At 36.1% G+C, this 18718-nt stretch overlaps 1 protein-coding gene across 8 annotated transcripts in view; it reads left to right on the plus strand.

The window, feature by feature from the left end:
- The window catches only part of SOX6 (SRY-box transcription factor 6), a 376098-nt gene that overhangs the window by 324661 nt on the left and 32719 nt on the right, over nucleotides 1–18718 (plus strand). For all 8 annotated transcript variants that reach the window (XM_040608288.1, XM_040608282.1, XM_040608285.1 and 5 more), the window contains one exon: nucleotides 16268–16376. In XM_040608288.1, coding sequence (XP_040464222.1) covers nucleotides 16268–16376 — 109 coding nt within the window. The remainder of the gene's footprint in view (nucleotides 1–16267; nucleotides 16377–18718) is intronic.

Here is an 18718-nt window from a genome sequence, read left to right on the forward strand (position 1 = left end):
TCAAACTCCATGCTGACCAAATGAGGAATGCAGTATCAGGGAGCTCTTCCAGCCCCTGATACAGTGTCAGTGCTAATTATAGATCTTTACAGCAACTCTGTGAACTCTGCAGCAATTTAATCTAGGGGTCCTGCAGGCCTTGCTGCCCTATGCCTTACCACTGCCATCTTTTTGCTACCAATGGTATGCCAGAGGAAGGCACATCAATTTTTCTGTGGTGTTGAAGCTAATGGATGCAGGACTTGATAGCTACAAGTAAAGGCTTTCCACTACCTGGGAGGTCTTTTAGCTGAGAGAATTTCCAGTTGCTTTTTTCAGGTAATTTAAGGCAATGTTGCAATACTTATCACTGAGTCAGGCACAGAAAACAATATAATTTGTCTTAGGTGACCAACTACATCACAAATCACAAGCAGCAAACTACTGAACATTTAAGTGCATAGTTTATGCATAACTCAAAAGTTAGATTGTTAGAACACTGACACTTTCCTTATATGCGTATAGAAATTGCTGATCCTCCAGGGGTAGTCTGAAAAGATAAGACAGACTGTATTTGTTGGATAAATTGCTCACTGCACGTAGCTTGTCCATCTGTAGTCACATAACACTAACTCCATAAACAGGTCTATCTCAATTGGAAATGTGTAACAGCGTAATAAAAGATATTCAACATCAGATTACTCGTACTAAAATCATGTTCAAGTCATAGTAAGCTGTTACAACACTACTTAAAACCTAAAGTATGCCTAACCCACAAGCTGAAATTGCCCAGCTTACATCCTAAAAATCTACAGACAACATTCATTTCCCAGCATTTCACTTTTAATGCCTGTGGCCTTTAACATGTTGCAAATGCTTCTATGAGAAAGGCTGGAAAAACATATCAAATTTCTGTTCTCTTCCACTTGCTGACATTCATTAACTGAGGGATAACATTGAGACAAGGTTTTGGAAAGATCTCTTCACCTCCACCCATTCCAAAGCAATTTATTAAGCAGCCACTAAGAGCAGTGGACACTTGTGGTTTAATGTCAGACCTGTGTTGATCAGTAGCTGGGGGCATGCTGTCGCTGTTATCTTGCCAAAGGCTTCTTGAGATAGCAGGCAATGGATGCATTCTTATCTCACTGCCATTTTCTTTGCATCCTTGAGTTAATTGCTATGTGACAATTTCATTATATCGCTTCTATTCAGATGAACTATCTTCTTCGTATACATAGAGGTTCTTGCTTAGTGCATCCTACTTTCACACATTTGTTCCCTTCCATTTCTAAAGCACTAGAACACTCTTTGCTGTGTTTTGGATGCCAGTACAAATAGAAGCCATCACTGAGAGGATTCGCATTAGAACCGTATACAAAGTGAGTCACTGACATGTCATGTACTGTAAAACTTCTTGGTCTGTCAAGGGTTCAGCAGGCTGCCGAAACATATTCGGTTGCCAGCTCCTTGCCAGAGTTCTGTTCTGGCCACTCAAGTTCTTTGAATGCTCATGAATAAGATTAGGTTATACAGCTTGCACTCTTCCTCCCAAGGGATTCCACTTTATCAGGGGATTACCTGCATAACCTTTGTATAACTCCTGTGTTTTATTCCTCAATATCTCACTACAGATCACACTACATCATGACAAATGTGTCATTGTGAAGTGTGCGTCAACTCTTAGTTTCCTTTCAGAAATAACCCAAAACTTATAAATACAAGAAAGATTTTCCTGCAAAGTTTGCTCCCACCCTCCTTCACCCAAGGTTTATTTTTTTCTCTTTCTTTGCAAGGAATGGGCTGAGTTAATATTCACAGTCATAGACTGACTATGTATAGACCAGGATACCTATCAGTCCTCTGCACTAAATAGCATGCTCTGCTATGTATGATTTCCATTCCATTCAGTGCAAAAGCCATCCATAGTTTATCAGTATATAGTCACTACCATGGACAGACAAAAGTAGTGAATTGCAGTATGGGAGATTTGTAGCAAATGTGTGAGTTATTCTATAAGGGAAGAAGGAGATGAAGTGTACTACTTGATTTATTAAGTGATTTCCCTTTATCTCCATCTGTGCCATGTTACTGTAGCTACCTAGGAATACGTGTTAGGAGAACATAAACAATCCAGTTAAAAGGAGAGAAAAGCACCCAGTTTCCTGTTTGTGACCCCATTTAAGGTCTCCTAATGTAAAGCATTTGCTATGTTAAGGATGGATTTTGCACACTTGCCTCTCTGAATCAGGACCCACACTACTTATTCATCCTTCAACTGTTCTGGGATTTTGCTCCCGAGGTATTAGGAATGCTCCTGATGTGGTGCAGACTATGGTTTAAGTAGTGGAGGTCTCTATCATTCTCTTATGAAAGAGAGGGAAATTTTCTTGCAGTGTTTGCAACGATTTGCTAGCCTGGGTCTCCTTTCCTTTTTTCCCCTGCTGCTCTCTTCCCCGCTGATCACCCTCACTGTGCGCTTGCTGGGACTCTTGTAGTGCTTCATGAAAACAACATCCCCATATTACTGTTGTGTGTTACATCTAAATTAATTAATAGAATGGCACACAATTTCCACAGTAGAAATCCCACTAGTATCTTATATGGTGAAAAGTGAATATTATTTCACAGATATTTGCTGTATAGTGGGTATATTCTCTATACAACTATATTCTTGTTGCTACTTGGATTTAAGTTCACAATCAAGCCTAAACATTGAAGATTTTTCATGAGCAAAATACATGATTTATCACATTTTTGATTGCTTGGAGGTAGCAAAGTAATAGAGATAAAATTAAAAACTGCATTGTAAGTTAATCACATTATTTTTTTCTTTAATTTTTCTATTTTGATAGCGATGAAATAACTTACTTAGGATTAGACCCTTTTAGGCTCTGCTTTGGATCAAAACCAAAGCAGGTATAGCTCCTGAGATGAAGATCTTTAATAGATCTGAAAGGCAGGAGCCTTTCTAGGTTCCATACACTGCCCCTCCAGTGCAGAGGTTCTCAGCAACCCCGGCTGAAGCTCACTCCCCCCTCAGGCACATAGCTATTTGAGCAAGTCTGTTGTAAAGGCAACAAAACATGGTTTTGAAAACAAAAAATCACCCCTCCTCTTTTATTAAACTGGAACATTTCACTGTTTGAGTGTCACAGCATGAACCCATAAATAACTGAATCAGAAGATTTAAAGGCTTGTGGACCAGTAGGTTGGAGGGTGAGGGTTGGGACAGAACTTCACGGCTGTGTACGGTGTCCATGAAACTGCACTTTGAATGTAACACAGAGTAGGAAATAAGAGTAAGGGAGAGTACAGACAGGAATATGAAGTTCCTATAGTTTGAATGGTGGATATAAACCCAGATAGCTCCAGAGTATATAATTCTTTCCTTCCTTTTGGCATCATCCCTTTCAGTTCTCCCAATATATAATAATTTGAAATTCCTCTTATGTCTCTGTTTCTAAACCCTAAGAAGCAGCAAACCTGAGCCTTGCTGTTTGCATTCTTCTGATATCAAAGACTCCTATCCCACTGGGGCCCTTAGCCATAGGAGAGGTTTGAGGGAGGGAGTAGAGATGTTTTTCCTTCTTCTTAACTGCTCCACCAGCTTGGAGGATGGGGAGGGGAGAGGGATCAGATAGTAGATTTTAATGTTCAGAATGGAGGCTGGGATGTGACTGATGCCTGAGCCCAACATACTGCTGCTTATCACTGCTTTTCTTAGCCGATGTGGCAGTGGGGTTGGAGCTGGGTGGAGGTTGGTGCCTGATGATGCAGAGTACCTATCCTCCCAAGGTCAGCCTGTTTCTGCAGAAGTCCACACCCTAGAGATATCTTGTCCCATATAGAAAGCAGTAGAAGGATATATTTCTTCATGGATAAAATCTGTGTTACAGATTTACAGGAAGTATTTATTTATTCTTCAAATTAGCTGAGCGGGAGAATTAGCTAAACAGAGATGGATTTAGAGATCAGCACAATGCAGCAAGATTAAAAAACCCTTTCCATCTGAATTAATGAATTTCAGACTGCTTTTCATAAACTAGTTTTTTAGAAGTCATCTGTGAAGCCTTATATAAAGAATTTTCAAAGGTAACTTAATGGGATGGAGAAAAGGTTTAAAATTATCTACTGAGGCTGTTGCAGGAGATATTAAATATTGATTTATCTTGGAGTAAGAATCATACTAAAGAGTGAGGCTTGTAGTCAGATCAATTTATCTGGAATACAAACTGTATGGCCATATTTAGTACAATGTCAACATGAATCTTAAACAAGTAGATGTGAAAGGTTGAGCATTTAATCTAAATCTACTGGTTCTCCCAATCTTCAATTAAAAAAAAATATCTTAACAGTTCAAACTGAACTGCTCCTAAATGTTCCAGGTGGTTTATATTAAAAAGTGCTTTATTTAGTCAGTCATACTGTATCATAACCCTTTCCCGTGCATCTTGTTGCAACTAGAAAAAAAAATCCACAGTCCAAGGCTTTTCCAAGTCTTAAGTTTTTAATACTTCAAACTCTCTTGAAAACCCAATGTAAATTGTTGAAGTAATCTGGCAAATAACACTGTAAGCAATTTTCTGCTACTTGCCACTGCTACTGCACTGCCAAGCTTTTGGTCGTAATATAAAAGTTGGCTCAGATTGTACTTAACCAACTAAAACTGATTATGTTCCCTTTTCAGACATAAATAGATACCAGTATGCCAGCTAGTGGTACTGGCTAAAATATTTTTCAGTCTGTATAAGTGTACATAGGTCTCCAGTAGGATATCCTTTATCCAAGTCTAACATCAAAGCAGTAGGTCTCAGATAATTTAAGTGTTACATTTGCTTTTGTTTGTACTGTTTTCTTTAAACATATTCATTAGAAAAGAGCAGAGCCTTTAATGTTCCATGACTGAAAAATCCATCAAACAGATTTACGGCAGAGGCAGTGTGGCATAACAGCCAGTGGACTGGCCTAATGTTCAGGAGTCCTGGGTGCAGTTCTCAGCTTAATCATTGACTTTCTGGGTAACCGTAAGATAATAATTTCCCTTCTCTGTGCCTGAAGATACTGTTACCAACCTCCTTCTCAAAATGGTTTGGGCACTGCTAATGCGCAGTGGTAGGTATTATGGTTGTCTACATATATAGTAGTAAAAAGCTCCAAAATACTGATTGCTTCCCCAGGACATTATTATTCCGTTTCCTGTAAGATACAGCTAGAAAATACAGCCACAGTTATAAAGTGTACAGGGATACAAAGGAGCAAGGAAGGTATGAGACAGGAAATTCCCTCTTACTCACAGATTTTATTTGTCCACAGAGCAGCAAAAATCTTCCACTGGAATCAGGAGCTGGAATGTTCCTTCAATGAATTGCATGAACTTTTCCGTATATGTCATCTGGGGTGGATGGATGAGGATAGCGGAAAGGACAGAAAAAGTTAATTTTAAATGCAGAGAGATGTATTAGGACCCAGTCTATGCTACTGCTGAAAATGAGGTCAAAAATAGGTCTTAAGTGGGACATAAGTGGCTAATATGCTCTGTGGGTGAAAACACTACTTCTGAAACTCCCATTCAAGATTGGTTGTTAAGGTATAAAAGCATTTTCTAAACTGTCATTGTTGCATTGAGCTGAAGAGTACTTTAATGGATATCTTATGTGGGAAATTTGAAACAAGCTTTTCATGATAAAAACAATGTTTATAAAGTCATTCTACTTTAAATGAAAAGCTAGAGAGTGGATTTTTGCCAGTAGCATTAGCTATAGATGACTAGTAGTTTTGTCTTTGTATATTGCAGCAGTAAACCCACATAATTTCTTCAGCCTGTAGGTATTCATTTTGCATTAAAGATGGTTTCAGGTGTAAGGGTTCTTGGATTCTGCATGAAAAAAAATGCATAGCCTTCAGTTACTCTTTTAAAGTACTCTTTCTCTCTTGCATTATTTTGATTCATACTTCCTGCATGGAAGAGTTACTCCTTCTGAGAGATGTAAATCTCTCCCAGTTTCCAGGAAATACATATGTGCCTGCATTTGCATGTTGGATGTAGCACATAGAACCTTTATCCTACTTCATCAGTTGCTTTTGTTTGTTTGTTTTGATGACTTTATAGTGTTCATAAATCCAGTTTGGGCTGCTTTTTCCTCGAGTACAGATTTTAAAGACATAAATTATGAGCAACTTAGTTCTGATTGTATTGGAAAGATAAGGAAGTAAATATAGCAGTTTTACTGTTAGGCATTTGTTCCTTTGCCTTCAGCTAGGACATGGTTAATGCAAGGTCTTGTCCACTTGCATAAATCATTACAGGACTATGTACTTGACTTTCTATTGTTTTATTCCTAAACAAGAATAATTCTTTTTCATACCTTCAACCTACCTGTCTCAAAGAGAAAAAGGAGCAATCAATAAGGAGAAAGCATATTTTTCAGCCTGAAAAGTAGTTGTCTGATTTTTATTCTCAGATTCAGTGTAAACATATGAGAACTATATGCTTTGGCCCTGATTCAGTGAAGTATATTAATCCATTCTTAATGTAAGCGCACAAGTATTCCCCTGGAGTTAAGTAGTGTCCTTGTCCTTGAGGTCTCTGTTGGACTAGAGTGAAAGTACTCAGCACCTTACAAGATTAAGGCCTATAAGAGGCTGCAAGAATTTGCAGCTCACTAGTTTGCTTTGCTTTGGTTTGTTTTTTTTTCCCGTTGAATGAAGATTAAATACAGAAGCTAGTTGTGGGGTACATCTATATTATCACAGGCATTATGTACATCACACTTGATATTGTAATCATGCAAACAGTAATCTTGCCTTCCTGACATAAACAGTAAGCAGTGCATTTTCCTGAGGCTGAAATAATCAGAGAAAAACATGGCAGTGATGGGGGTACAAGTGGCAAAACACTGCATAATGATGTTGTTATCATTGTTCCATTGTCATCCATCCTTATTCCATAGTGATATGTTTCTTTTCTCTCTGAATATAACAAAAAAAGCCCGAGTATAAACAGAGTAATATATAAGCAACTATCACAAAATGCAGCCTTGAAAAATTATACTTAAAATGCTACAAAATAAAAAAAAAATCATCTTGATAAATCCAGAAAAATCCTACTTTATATATGCATGTTATGCAATTATATATTACATCCAGCACAAGGCAAGGCATAGACTTGAAAACAGTAGCATTTGGTGGGATTTTGTTAACTGCCTTGATTGCATTTCTAATTCTAAATATGAATATGAACATTTAAGCCCAAGTGCCTTTTGCATCACCAATTTAAACTACTTCAGGTGTCTTCCTGAAAATGGGATGGAACAGCCATGTCTAGAGGCCTGCATTGCTTATAGAGATAAACAAAAGGGGTAGGTACCCCCAGTGACTCCTTCAGAGTATCTGGGTTAGATATTTGTACTTCCAAAGCCCTGGAGAATTTATCCTAATGGAGCTACTGGAATCTACACTTATAATATACAACACTATACATGTTTAAAGATTGCCGTAATAGAATGCACAAAACTCTGATTCAGATTTTCCCTGAAGTTTAGTTCTTTAATTGTAAAAGTACTTGCAAATAGAATATTTGAAATATTTGCTTTTAAATCTTTATAAGTACCACCCACATATAGAGTAGAAAAAGTACATTTACTGCTATTTGATAAATGATTATTGCATCATGTGGTCCATTTTTATTACAGCTCTTCCAGTATTGTTTGATCATGTCACAATAGCTGACATGTCCCTATCAGAAGGCACAGCTGTGAAATGATGGAATGAAAGTATCTATGAGAACAACATCTATCTTTCTTTTCACATTCATAGGTTTAAAATCAAACATATATATGTGTCTGTCTTCATGCACTTACATTTCCATATCGTTCATAAAAGAACATCATATTGCTCCTCAAGATGTTTGACCAGTGCTGTATGTGTATGTCTCTGTGTGTGTGTGTGTTCTGGTTTTTTTAAAGACCTCTCTTTTCCCAACTTTGTGTGGAGGGCAGCTGAATTTGCTTTGTGCTGTTGAGGTTAGCAGAACACCACAATGAAATTGAAATTGGTGACTTCTTTTCTGCCTGTTTTTTTTCCATTCCAAAAAAATTGTTGTGCAGAACCTAGAATAGTTTTTCTGGTTGTTATACTGCTGTGGCTTCTTGCTAAAGCTGTGTTTTCAGCCTGGAATATATTACTAGATGACTGAGACAAAAGGAGATTCACAGTTTTGAGGCTAGTAACCGGATCTCTGATCTTCAAAATTCTGTTCTGATTCTAATGCGTGAAAATACTTTTAATAAAATTCAGTAACAAACAGAAAAGATTGGAGAAGCATGAAGATATACGTACAGAATCATGGCATTGTCTAAATTTGGTAAAAGTATTTCTGTACACTTTTATGGCATTTCAATGTCTCCATTTTTAAATACTTGGTGAAAATAGGCCATAACTGACAAGGTCCAACCATTTGCAACATTAAACTGAAATACAGCAAAATATATATTATTATTCCTCTATAATATTTATTATTCTCATAACTCTAATGTTAAAAATTTGCATGCTGTTCTTAAGGTCCAAATGTAGCTATCAAATTGCTTCTGTTACTCACTTTACAGTACAGAGAAAAAACCCAAAAAACGGTTCTTCTATTTCCTAGAAGTGTATGTCAATTGTAAATTGTGTTTATTTTTTTCTATCTCTGAAAAACACACATGTATGTGTTTAGTTAAAAGAAAAAAAAAATCAATGGTTGCATTCAGATTGTTTCTAATTACAAGATAAATAGATTTGGTCTACACCATTTACCAGTCTCCCTTAAATCCAGTGAGTGATACCTGATGTTATAAAAGAAAATTAACTTCTCTCCCTAGAAGGCTCCCAGTTAATCATCTGTGGATGTTGGTCAGGAGGGAAGGGAGCAGCAGAAAGAACGAGGGAATTTCTCTTTGACCCCAGCAGTTGAACAGCTTACACTCTGGAACATGAGATTTGATTATCTTAGCATGTGTTACTACAAATGTTATTAACAGTCATAAAATTATCCAGCTCATTTAAAAACAAGTGGCAGCCCAAGCTTTAGACTCTTTCTGACCTCTAGTGAATTCTGCAGCCATATTACGCAGAGTGTGAAGTAGTAAGTACTTTTGTTTGCTTTAAATTTACCAGCTGTTAATTTAATTGATTGTCCCTTTGTTTTGCAAGGACTCATGACTTCTCATCAGTCTAAGGTAGAATCTCACAATTGGTGGGATTTTTTTAACATTTTTTTTTAATCTTTACCTTTCATTTGATGTGTAACTTTACTGTAGGCTGCTGTATGATTTTGCTGCTGAAACAAAGAGTTAATCAGAAAATTCTCAGATACTGCCATGCATCATGCCTTTGTGCATGAATAAAAAGTTGGAAACCGCATGAAAGCAGTAGTTGGGTTACCACACAACTGGATATGCTTAAGTCTGAACGCTTCATAACTCTAACTACTGGGGAGTTGCAAACTTATAAATAACCTTGCAATTGGTTAAAACCATATTAAAACCATATGAACAAAGACATAAAGCATTTGGTTAAAGGGGCTCAGTAAGTGCAGTAATCCTGTTGAAAGTAATCTAACCAGGACAGATCCATAGCTTAGGAGTGCCTGCAAGTGTGGCAATAGTTATGGGTATGCCAGGTATGTCAATACTTCATGTGTAGGAGAGGATAATATCCTACTTAGGTGGAAACATTTTCTGTCTTTTTTTTTTTTTTTTTTTTTTCTTTTAAAAACATTTTTAAATTCATGCACTTATTTTTAAAGGCATGCTTCAATGCACTGAGGTCTATTAACTTCTTAGTATGTGCTGAATGCTCCCAATAATCAGGGAATTCATCTAAATCCTTCTCATTTGTGTTCAGAGCTTCAGGATGGCTAAGGTTCACACTAACCAGAGGCTCTAGGAATTCTGATCCTTAAAATGAGGCTTCCAAAATAATTAGCTAAAGAGAGTGTTTACATGTAGGCTGTTCGGGTTTGCATTTACTTATCTGCTGAAATTTTTTGCCTTCAGCACTCCAGTTTCAAACTGTATTCTAGACACTTTAAATTTTGGTGAAACTGCAATTCTCTATTTTGACACCAGAACCTGGGTCTTAAAAGAAGAAAGCCCGTATCATGACAATCACTATGAAATTCTGTTACTGAACAGCTCTGGAGTGTTTTCCGTTTGTGATGGTCTTGCATATGTCACATTGTCACGTGGCAGCCAGCTGAGGCTTGCCAGTCAGGCAAAGAAATTTTAGTCTAAATTCCATTATCTGCTTTTAACCTCTTACTTTTCAGTTATGCTTTAAGATGGAAGAATACATATAAAAGGGGACCCAGTGGTTTCTCTCTCCCCGCATCTTTTCAAGCAAGCTATTTGCTTTGAGGCACTGCCATGCAACACAAATCTGGAGTCTGTGGCAGGGATGCTAGTCCACGCTGTATGTTCAGCACACAAAGATAGTACTGGAACAGTTTCTGAAGAACACAGGGGCCTGCAAAAACTGAAAACAGCAGTATGTCAGGATGAAAATTCACTAACTGTCCCTCTTGGTTCCTGAGATCTTTGAATTCAGGTATTTCACTTTACATGAAAAATAAAGTAAGGTCAGGTTGTATCAACATCATAGAACTCAGAATATCCTTCATTCATGCAACCTGTAAATCAGTGGTTCGGAAAGATGTATTGTGTATCTTGTAGTATCTTAAAATATCAGCACTCCTACAATAAGTTTGCCTGCTTTGGTAATTTCTCTGGTTTCTTAGAGCAACTCCTGCTGCTATGACGTTGAAAACAAGTTCTAGATATTCACCACAGGTTTGCAGAACCAAAGGCCTTGCTTCTAATTGTAACAATAATTCAACTATTGTGTTTATCTACTTTGCCATCCAAAGAATTCCAGCAGTTGCATGCCTGCACACCAGTAGGATGATTGACACTGTTGTAATAAAGTTAATGTTTAAACTTCCCACCCATAATAACTAAAATATCCAGAGATAAGGCTGAAAGTCAATTTGTAATTATCCCTGCTGTGCCAAGATGTTGCAAAAGATTCTAAGTGGAAGGTAATTTAACTTTTCAGACATAGCCCTTAAAAAAGTAGGAAGAAGGTGAAAAACATGGGACATTTGTATCTCAGCTTTGCGGGGGTCAGGGGGAGGTTTTGTGATTCCTTTTTATTCAAACTGGGAACCATTTTCTCTTTGTTCTGCTGAAAATGTCCTTCTTACGTTTCGAATATAATAAGTTGTTTGCCTGTTGTTTACTGTCCATAGTACATGAAGGGAATAGATCACAGTTAACAAACAAGCTACTAGAACATTTAGTATGGAATAATTCAATTGACATACTTTTTATACGTAAAGACAACATGTGATGATTATTTGTAGTCATCCTAACTAAAATATCGTCCTCAGAAGAAATAATACCCCTTCAGTCACACGCTCTGGGGCTTCTGTGAATGACCTGTATTAATTCAGTTTCTAGAGACTGGCTCTTTAAATTAGTGTTGGTAACTGCTTCCATGCTAGACTATTGAAATAAAGGGTATTACATCATTGTCCAAACATGTCTACTTAAATAAAAAGTATTTGTTTGCAAAAAATATATATATTTTTAATCTTTTACACAACGATCAGCATGCATGCCATTTTCCATTTCAGACTAAGCATACATTTCAGATGTGGAAAAAGCAAACATGTTGAAATAATTTGAGGCATGGGTATAGTCGGATCAGTCTTGGTAATCCAGAAGGGAGGGGTGCCCAGTGTATTATTACATTTCGTATATTATTTTTCAAGAGATGGATGCAATCAGTCATCTTCTCGCATATGGTTTGAAAAAAAAATTGTCTTGCTGGCAAGTAAACTGTTATTTAAGTACACAATCCACGGTACTACAGAAACAGTTTTGCCAAACTTGTCCAAGTATTCTCACATCCTTAAAGATGGTATAAATATCATTTATAGCAAGCCGTTTACTTCAGACTATATGGAATGCCTTCCTGCTCCCCTGATCTAAGTGTCCCAGTTTGCATTATGGCCTTTATTGCTTCTGTTTGATGGAGTGATCAGTAAAAATTTAATGACACTATAAAATAATAAAAATGTCATTAATTTACCACGGATCTTGGATGCAGTGGTTGTAAAGTTACATTAATAAACAGAATATTTTTTACAACAAAAAGCATTGTTACGTGGGAACATATAAATAACACACATAAATTTAAGAGCAATTTTACTGTTAGCACACACATTATTATGGAATAGCCAATAAGTGTATAAAACATAGTATATAAAATTTTATGAAAATATACTGTGCACATCAAAAATTCAGCTTTTATCTAAGTGCAGAGAAAAGCCATTATTGTGTGCTTACTGTTTCATTGCTGTTCTTTCACAAGATCACAATTTTATATTTGTTTCTAGTCATTTGAAGTTTGCAGCCTTTTCAGAGGTAAGGGCTACTGCTTCCTTTTCCTTTACTCCTCGCTTCACTAAATCACTCTTTTACCTTCCACATGTGAAGAAAGAATTAATACTTTCTGCCAGAACGTGACAGAAAAGTTGCTAATTTAATTCAAAACTAAAAATAATGCCAAAGGGGTTGAAAGGCTTGCTTGGCGACTCTGGAAAAAAGGGATAGCTATCTAACAGTCGATCTGTCATCACTGGGGCTGCTCCATCACTGACTGTGATAATATGTGAATATGATGGATGCCACAGCCTCGTGGCTCATAACATTTAACATTCATCAGCTCTCACTAACGGGGGCTTTATAATTTAAATATCTTTATTTAATATGCAACATCTACTTCATACATCATAATTTCAAAGCACTTAGAGAACCAACAGTCCTGCAAGACAGTTGAGCAGAGTTTAATTTTTTCAATAACTTTTACGTTTTCTCCATGTTTGTGACTGACAACACATAAATAAGTGCCTAATCATATCATAGAATGGAAAATTAAGATTTGGCTGCTAAGAAGAATCTTTTTTCTCTTCTTTTTCTCAATTTAAAGAAGTAATTATTTTTACTGCATGTTCAACATAGAAAGAAGCACAAAGGATCTGAATTGTGCTGGGAAGCTCTTTCAGTTTTCTAGTGCAATCTCCAATTTTCTGTGTTGATCTAGTAATGAGAAAGGGTTGTCAGTGTTGTGTCCTAAACCTTTTTTCTGAAATATAATTTGGAAAACTTTATGTGACTGTACAGTATAAGGTCCATAGCCAGTACAAAAAATCAGTTCAAATTAGAGGCCCAAAGTGCTTTTTCACAGGTAACAAAACACCTCCACTGTCTATAGCAGTGCGCTCTATTGTAAAATAACCAAATTTTTCTATTAATGTAGGTTAAGGAAGCAGCAATATTTCCAGTAGTCAATGTACATGTGAGCAAACACAATCCATGTGTAGGTAACGCGTTTGTTAGTGCAGCTATGTATAACAATTTACTTTTAATGAAGGTATGTCTTTTTTTGTTCATATAGGAATATTATGCACAAAATCAATCTTCCTCTCAGCCTTTGCTCATACTAGGAAAAAGGTATACTTTTAAAGGATTTTTAGCACAAGTAACTATTCTTTTTAGGATGAATTCAAGATGGGAGCAAAGACAAATCCCATAAAAAAGGATTGGACCCTAATGGGACAAGTTTTTTCTCTACTAATAGATTTTATATGAATTTGTTGTATTTCATGGAACTGAAAAGGCATCTACTGGATAAAATAATTATTAATATTGAGGAACATTTTTCTACTTGTTACCGTTCTCTGAATTTGTCTAAACCCAATGCAAATATTGAAAAAAAAATTGCAATCACTATGAAGATCATTTTCAGTAAAAAAGCAAGTAAAGGAATTACTTTAAAAGGCATTTCAAAGACTTAAATATTGCTAGCCTAGTTACAGCTTTTTATGAATTAGAAGGAGGGGGTTAAGAAATAACTATAAATACATCTCCTTTGTTTGACAAGAGCAGGTATTCTTATGGTATAAGTGCTTTCATTTTACTGTTCATGAACGTTATCATGTAATTTTCCCTTCTCTCCTTCCATGTCAAAATATTGATATTCTTTCAGAAACTTTCTCTTTTTTTTTTTTCCCTCCCTTTTTTTTTTTTTTTTCAACAGAATATTTTCTGGTAAAATCAAAGAGAATGAATGACTAGAAATATATTCCAAATGTGCATATTGATATGTAGCAGAGTCTGTTGATTTTTATAGCAGAAAGGTATTTCTCTTTCTTCCGAAACATACTTCCAGGCTGTTCTTCCAAGAATACTGCAGGTGCTGTATTAACATCCTTAAGAAAAAGCTTTTAGCGCAAATATTTTGGAAGAGACAATATGTGTGCCAAAAGCTGTTTTCTTAGTACTGCTCTTTGTTTTTATTTCAATTGCAAATCAGCCCTTTGCAGTGGAACGCAGAATCCTTGACAAACATTTTTTTTATTCTGTCTACCAGTAAAACAAATCCGATCCTGATGATTCAGGTGAATTGTTACATTGCACAATATCTTTCAGTAAAATATTGGGCCTCTAGTATTGCAGTGCCTTTCTGCAGTCACATTTCATTTGAAATTCTTTTCTCATGAGTTCTTTTGTATATGTAAGCTCCTTAATCAACCACAGTTTTTGCAGAAGAAAATAAGATAACCGAATATAGAATGCGGAGTTTTTGTTGAACAATTGGAAGATTCTGAGGAACTTACAGAAATGCAGTTAGTACCTGGAATGCCTCAGCTGCATGTTGTGACAAATACAGTGTCAGATTCTGCTTTCTTGTCTTCCTCTGCAATTTAAACAGAAAATAATTAAAAACAAATCCATGGCTGAAGGAATCAAAATAATTCCTCCATTGTTGGCCTGGTGGGGTTTTATTACTTATTTATTACAAGATAATTGAATTTATTATTTATTACAAGATAACTGAAAAATAATCACGTTGCAAAGCAGAAGTATTTGGAGGCGGAGCAAATGAGGAGTCAAGGCCATCAGATATGTTTTGTCCTTAAGAACGTTTCCAAGTTTCTAACCATCTTGCAGGAGAGAAACTTCTAAAGTTTTCTTCTTATGTCTAGTACGCACAGCACAGAACTAGGTCATTGAACAATAGACTGAACAGCAATCAGCACTCTACTTCTGCATAATGCATTAAGTATAACATGGAGAAACTGTTCGTAGGGCTGAAAGCTGGTATTGCATGTCTGTAAATTCAAGCTGACATGACATTTAATATTGTTTCATAGTAATGAACAACAAGGTTTCATTCATTCACAAGTACAACATAATGCCAAGTTTAGTCTGAAGAGGTAACAACAAGGCAAGAGGGAAAACATGCTATGTTCCTTCAAATGAGAACGTTGAATTAATGATAACCATTGAACACTTTGCTACTGATATGCAGCGCTACAGAGACTACTATTGTGAGACAATATTACACTGTCGTTTATAGTAGCCTTGTCCAGTAGTTGATTGAGGAACTGGCTTAACACAAAAAATACCTTTCAGTTTCCACTTTCTAGTTCCAGGTTTCCTACGGAGGTCTTCAGCTCTCAAACGCTTTTTGGTTGCTTTCTGGTTTTCTAGGAGTATGCGTGCTTTTCTCCTTTTTTTTTTTTTTTTTATTTTATTTTGTTTTGTTTTGTTTTAATCTCCTTAGGTTCCCTTTCCACCGAGGTACAATTTAAATTCCTAGACAAAATAATAATATCAGTTCTGTCATCTATTATTCCTTCTTTCAAATACTTGTCTTTGAAATCTCCTTACATAAAATTCAGACTTGTGTTTTCTTAGAGGTATGAATGCAAACTTGAATATCATAGTGGGGCAAAAAGTGCTTTTTCCACTAAATTAGGAGGATGTTTTAATACAAACTCTTCTTTCAGCTTCTGAATTTTCATGTCTCCCAAATGTTGATTGTCTTTTCCAGTTTAAGTTAGAAAATAAATGGAAAGGCAAAGTGAGCAGCATCAATCAACACTGTTTGCTGCCAAGAGTGTTTTGTATTTGCATGTACAGTCATTTATGCATTATGGCAGTGCAGATCAAAATAATCTCAAAGTTTCTGTATATATTTCACATTCTAAACTGATTTTCATAAATGCAAACATTCAAAATCTGTAAAAAAAATGTCGCTGGGTTAAAATTGTAATTAAATGCACTCATTATTTGTTCTGATCGAGAAAATAATGCATGTATCAGTGCATAAACATATGCACAGGCATATAACGAGAGCTAACCTATGGACCATTAAGGCTACTTCTGTTCTTTTCCAGGAAAGAACAAGGTTTGATAATTTAGGCCCACAGTTAACAGGGAAACCCAATGAAGATGGAAAACTGGGCCCTGGTGTCATCGATCTTACAAGGCCAGAAGATGCAGAAGGTGAGTTGCAATTTTGACTACGGGTTATTGACCACCGCATCACAGAATGGTATGGCTGAAATGCTGCCAGTGTCATAAGTACTGTCCAGCTTACATCCTAGAGTAACGCCTGAATGATTTCTGTGTGGGTTTGAGAGATTGTAGTAAGTCCATAGAAAAGAGTGGATATACGAAAAGGACTGTAGCCCTCCAAGCCCTTCTGCAACACAACTGGGTTCCCCCCCCCCCCCCCCCCAAAGCTGTCAATTAAATGTTTACATTTATGCTATTATTAGAAGTGTAAGAAACATTGAGAAAACTATCTCTGTAAGGCAATATATATTTTTTTTCACCAGTTTTTAAGGATTTAGCAGTTTTGAAGTTAGAGCTCTGTAAGGAGTCTACCCATCAGTGCACTCAGTAACTATTCAAGATATAGCAAGCACAATTTTATTGACAGGCAGCTGTCAAATGATAATGGGAAAATATTTCACATTTTCTATATGAAAATGCCTGATATGAACCTTCAGTGCATTTGTACTCATTTCAGTGAGAGTTCTCTGTATCAGGCATACAGTGTCAAGCCATAGGTTGAAATCAGTGTGCATCAAGATTGAGTTTAGCCTCTAGCAGGGTTACCATGTATGCTCTGGAAGCGGATGCCACCAGTATCCTCTCTATCCTATGATACATTAGAAGAGAACACGTAGATAGATAAGAACCCTACCAGTCATGGTAGTAAGATTAATGTACTATTCAGATAGAATATTATGCAACTTTTTGCCCCCTCAATTTACTTCTATTTGAGAACCATTTTGCTTTTTTTTAACCTAACAAGTTCTAGTTATGCCACTGTTCTTAAGAAAAGATTAAAATATCTCTTAATTTTCCCATTAATATCCAAACATCTGACAGGTTCAAAAAATTTGCTTGCTTCCTTTTTTTTTAAAAAAAAAATAAAATAAAATAAAAGGACAGGACCAATAAACTTGGTTTAACACATAGGGTTATTTTCAAATGATTCTTGAAATACTGTGACAGAATTTTTCTAACAAAAAGGCATTGATATTTTCTGTACAGAGAAATATTCCTATAAACACATTTTCTGTTCTGTCTCTCTGTGATCCAGAAATAAATGGTCCAGGTAAGGTCTCAAAAATTGTCCCTTCATTTTGAAGTCTGACAACAGCACATGCAAATTTTATATTTTATTTACTGCATAGGTAGTACAAGATAAGCCTGTGACAAAACATCTTAGCGCCCTGATTCTCCTTGCTCGCCAACCAACATACATTATCTTTAATCAGTCTCTAGGCAAATGAAAAAAGCTGAATTTAAAAGTATTTTGGGCAAGGACTTGTGTGCAATGGAGAAGCTGCAAGTTCAGTTCCAAGACATTCCTGTACTGACTCATCCATACAGAGGAACAGTTAACTCAAATTTAATTCAGCAAAATATTCCTACTTATTGGCTTAATATCATGATTAGCTTATAACTTGTAACTGGCATATGTAGCAGGAGCGCACGCTGATATATTTTTTGCTTATTTATTTTTTTTAAAGTATTTTGACATAGTCAAGATTTCAGGTCTCCATAACAGTAAGATAAAATGTTGACTGAAGTTCATCAGCCATTTACTACAAATAATATTCAGAAGGAGACTAGCCCTCAATGAGACATTTCAGATTTTCCATATATATATATACACATTTTTTAATAGTTCCTTACAAAACAAATATTTTCCAGATTTTCTTTTTTGGGTAGCTATCATTTATGAGTTTAATTTCTTCATCGTGTATTGGCTATGATTAGCCACTGTTGTATTGTCTTTAGACAGAAAAATAATGAACAGAAGTTAGGTAAAAAATAACTTTCAGACAGGTGTTTTGCAATGATTTTTTTTCTAGATGAAAGGACTTAGGAGATACATGGACTTTCAAGAGTACTTATTGACTAATCAGTTATTTATGAACTGCTTTGTAAAGGAATTTCCAACCTACAGCAACTTCTCATATTTCCATATGTTGAAGGGTATTTTTTTTCCTCAGTTGGGATAAAAAGTTGCAACAGAATACTTACAGATACACAATTACTGGTTCATATGACATCAAGTCCCTGATGACTTTCTTGGTTTAGCTCATTTCTTTCTGTTCATCCTTTCTCTTTCTAGTGTCCTTAATTTAGTATCTTGATACACCTCGTGGTACTGACAGCCCCCCCTGTTACTGGATAGCACAGAATGAAGCTTTGAAATGTGTAACCCAAGCTTCAGTGATGTGTGCCAGTTTAAGGACAGTGTACATGTCTTTCTAGAGCTAGTGGAGCAGTTTGAGGCACAGTGTGTTGCCACATGAGAAATCTGA

Source organism: Falco naumanni, chromosome 10 (assembly GCF_017639655.2).
Source record: "Falco naumanni isolate bFalNau1 chromosome 10, bFalNau1.pat, whole genome shotgun sequence".
NCBI classification, from domain to species: Eukaryota; Metazoa; Chordata; class Aves; order Falconiformes; family Falconidae; genus Falco; species Falco naumanni.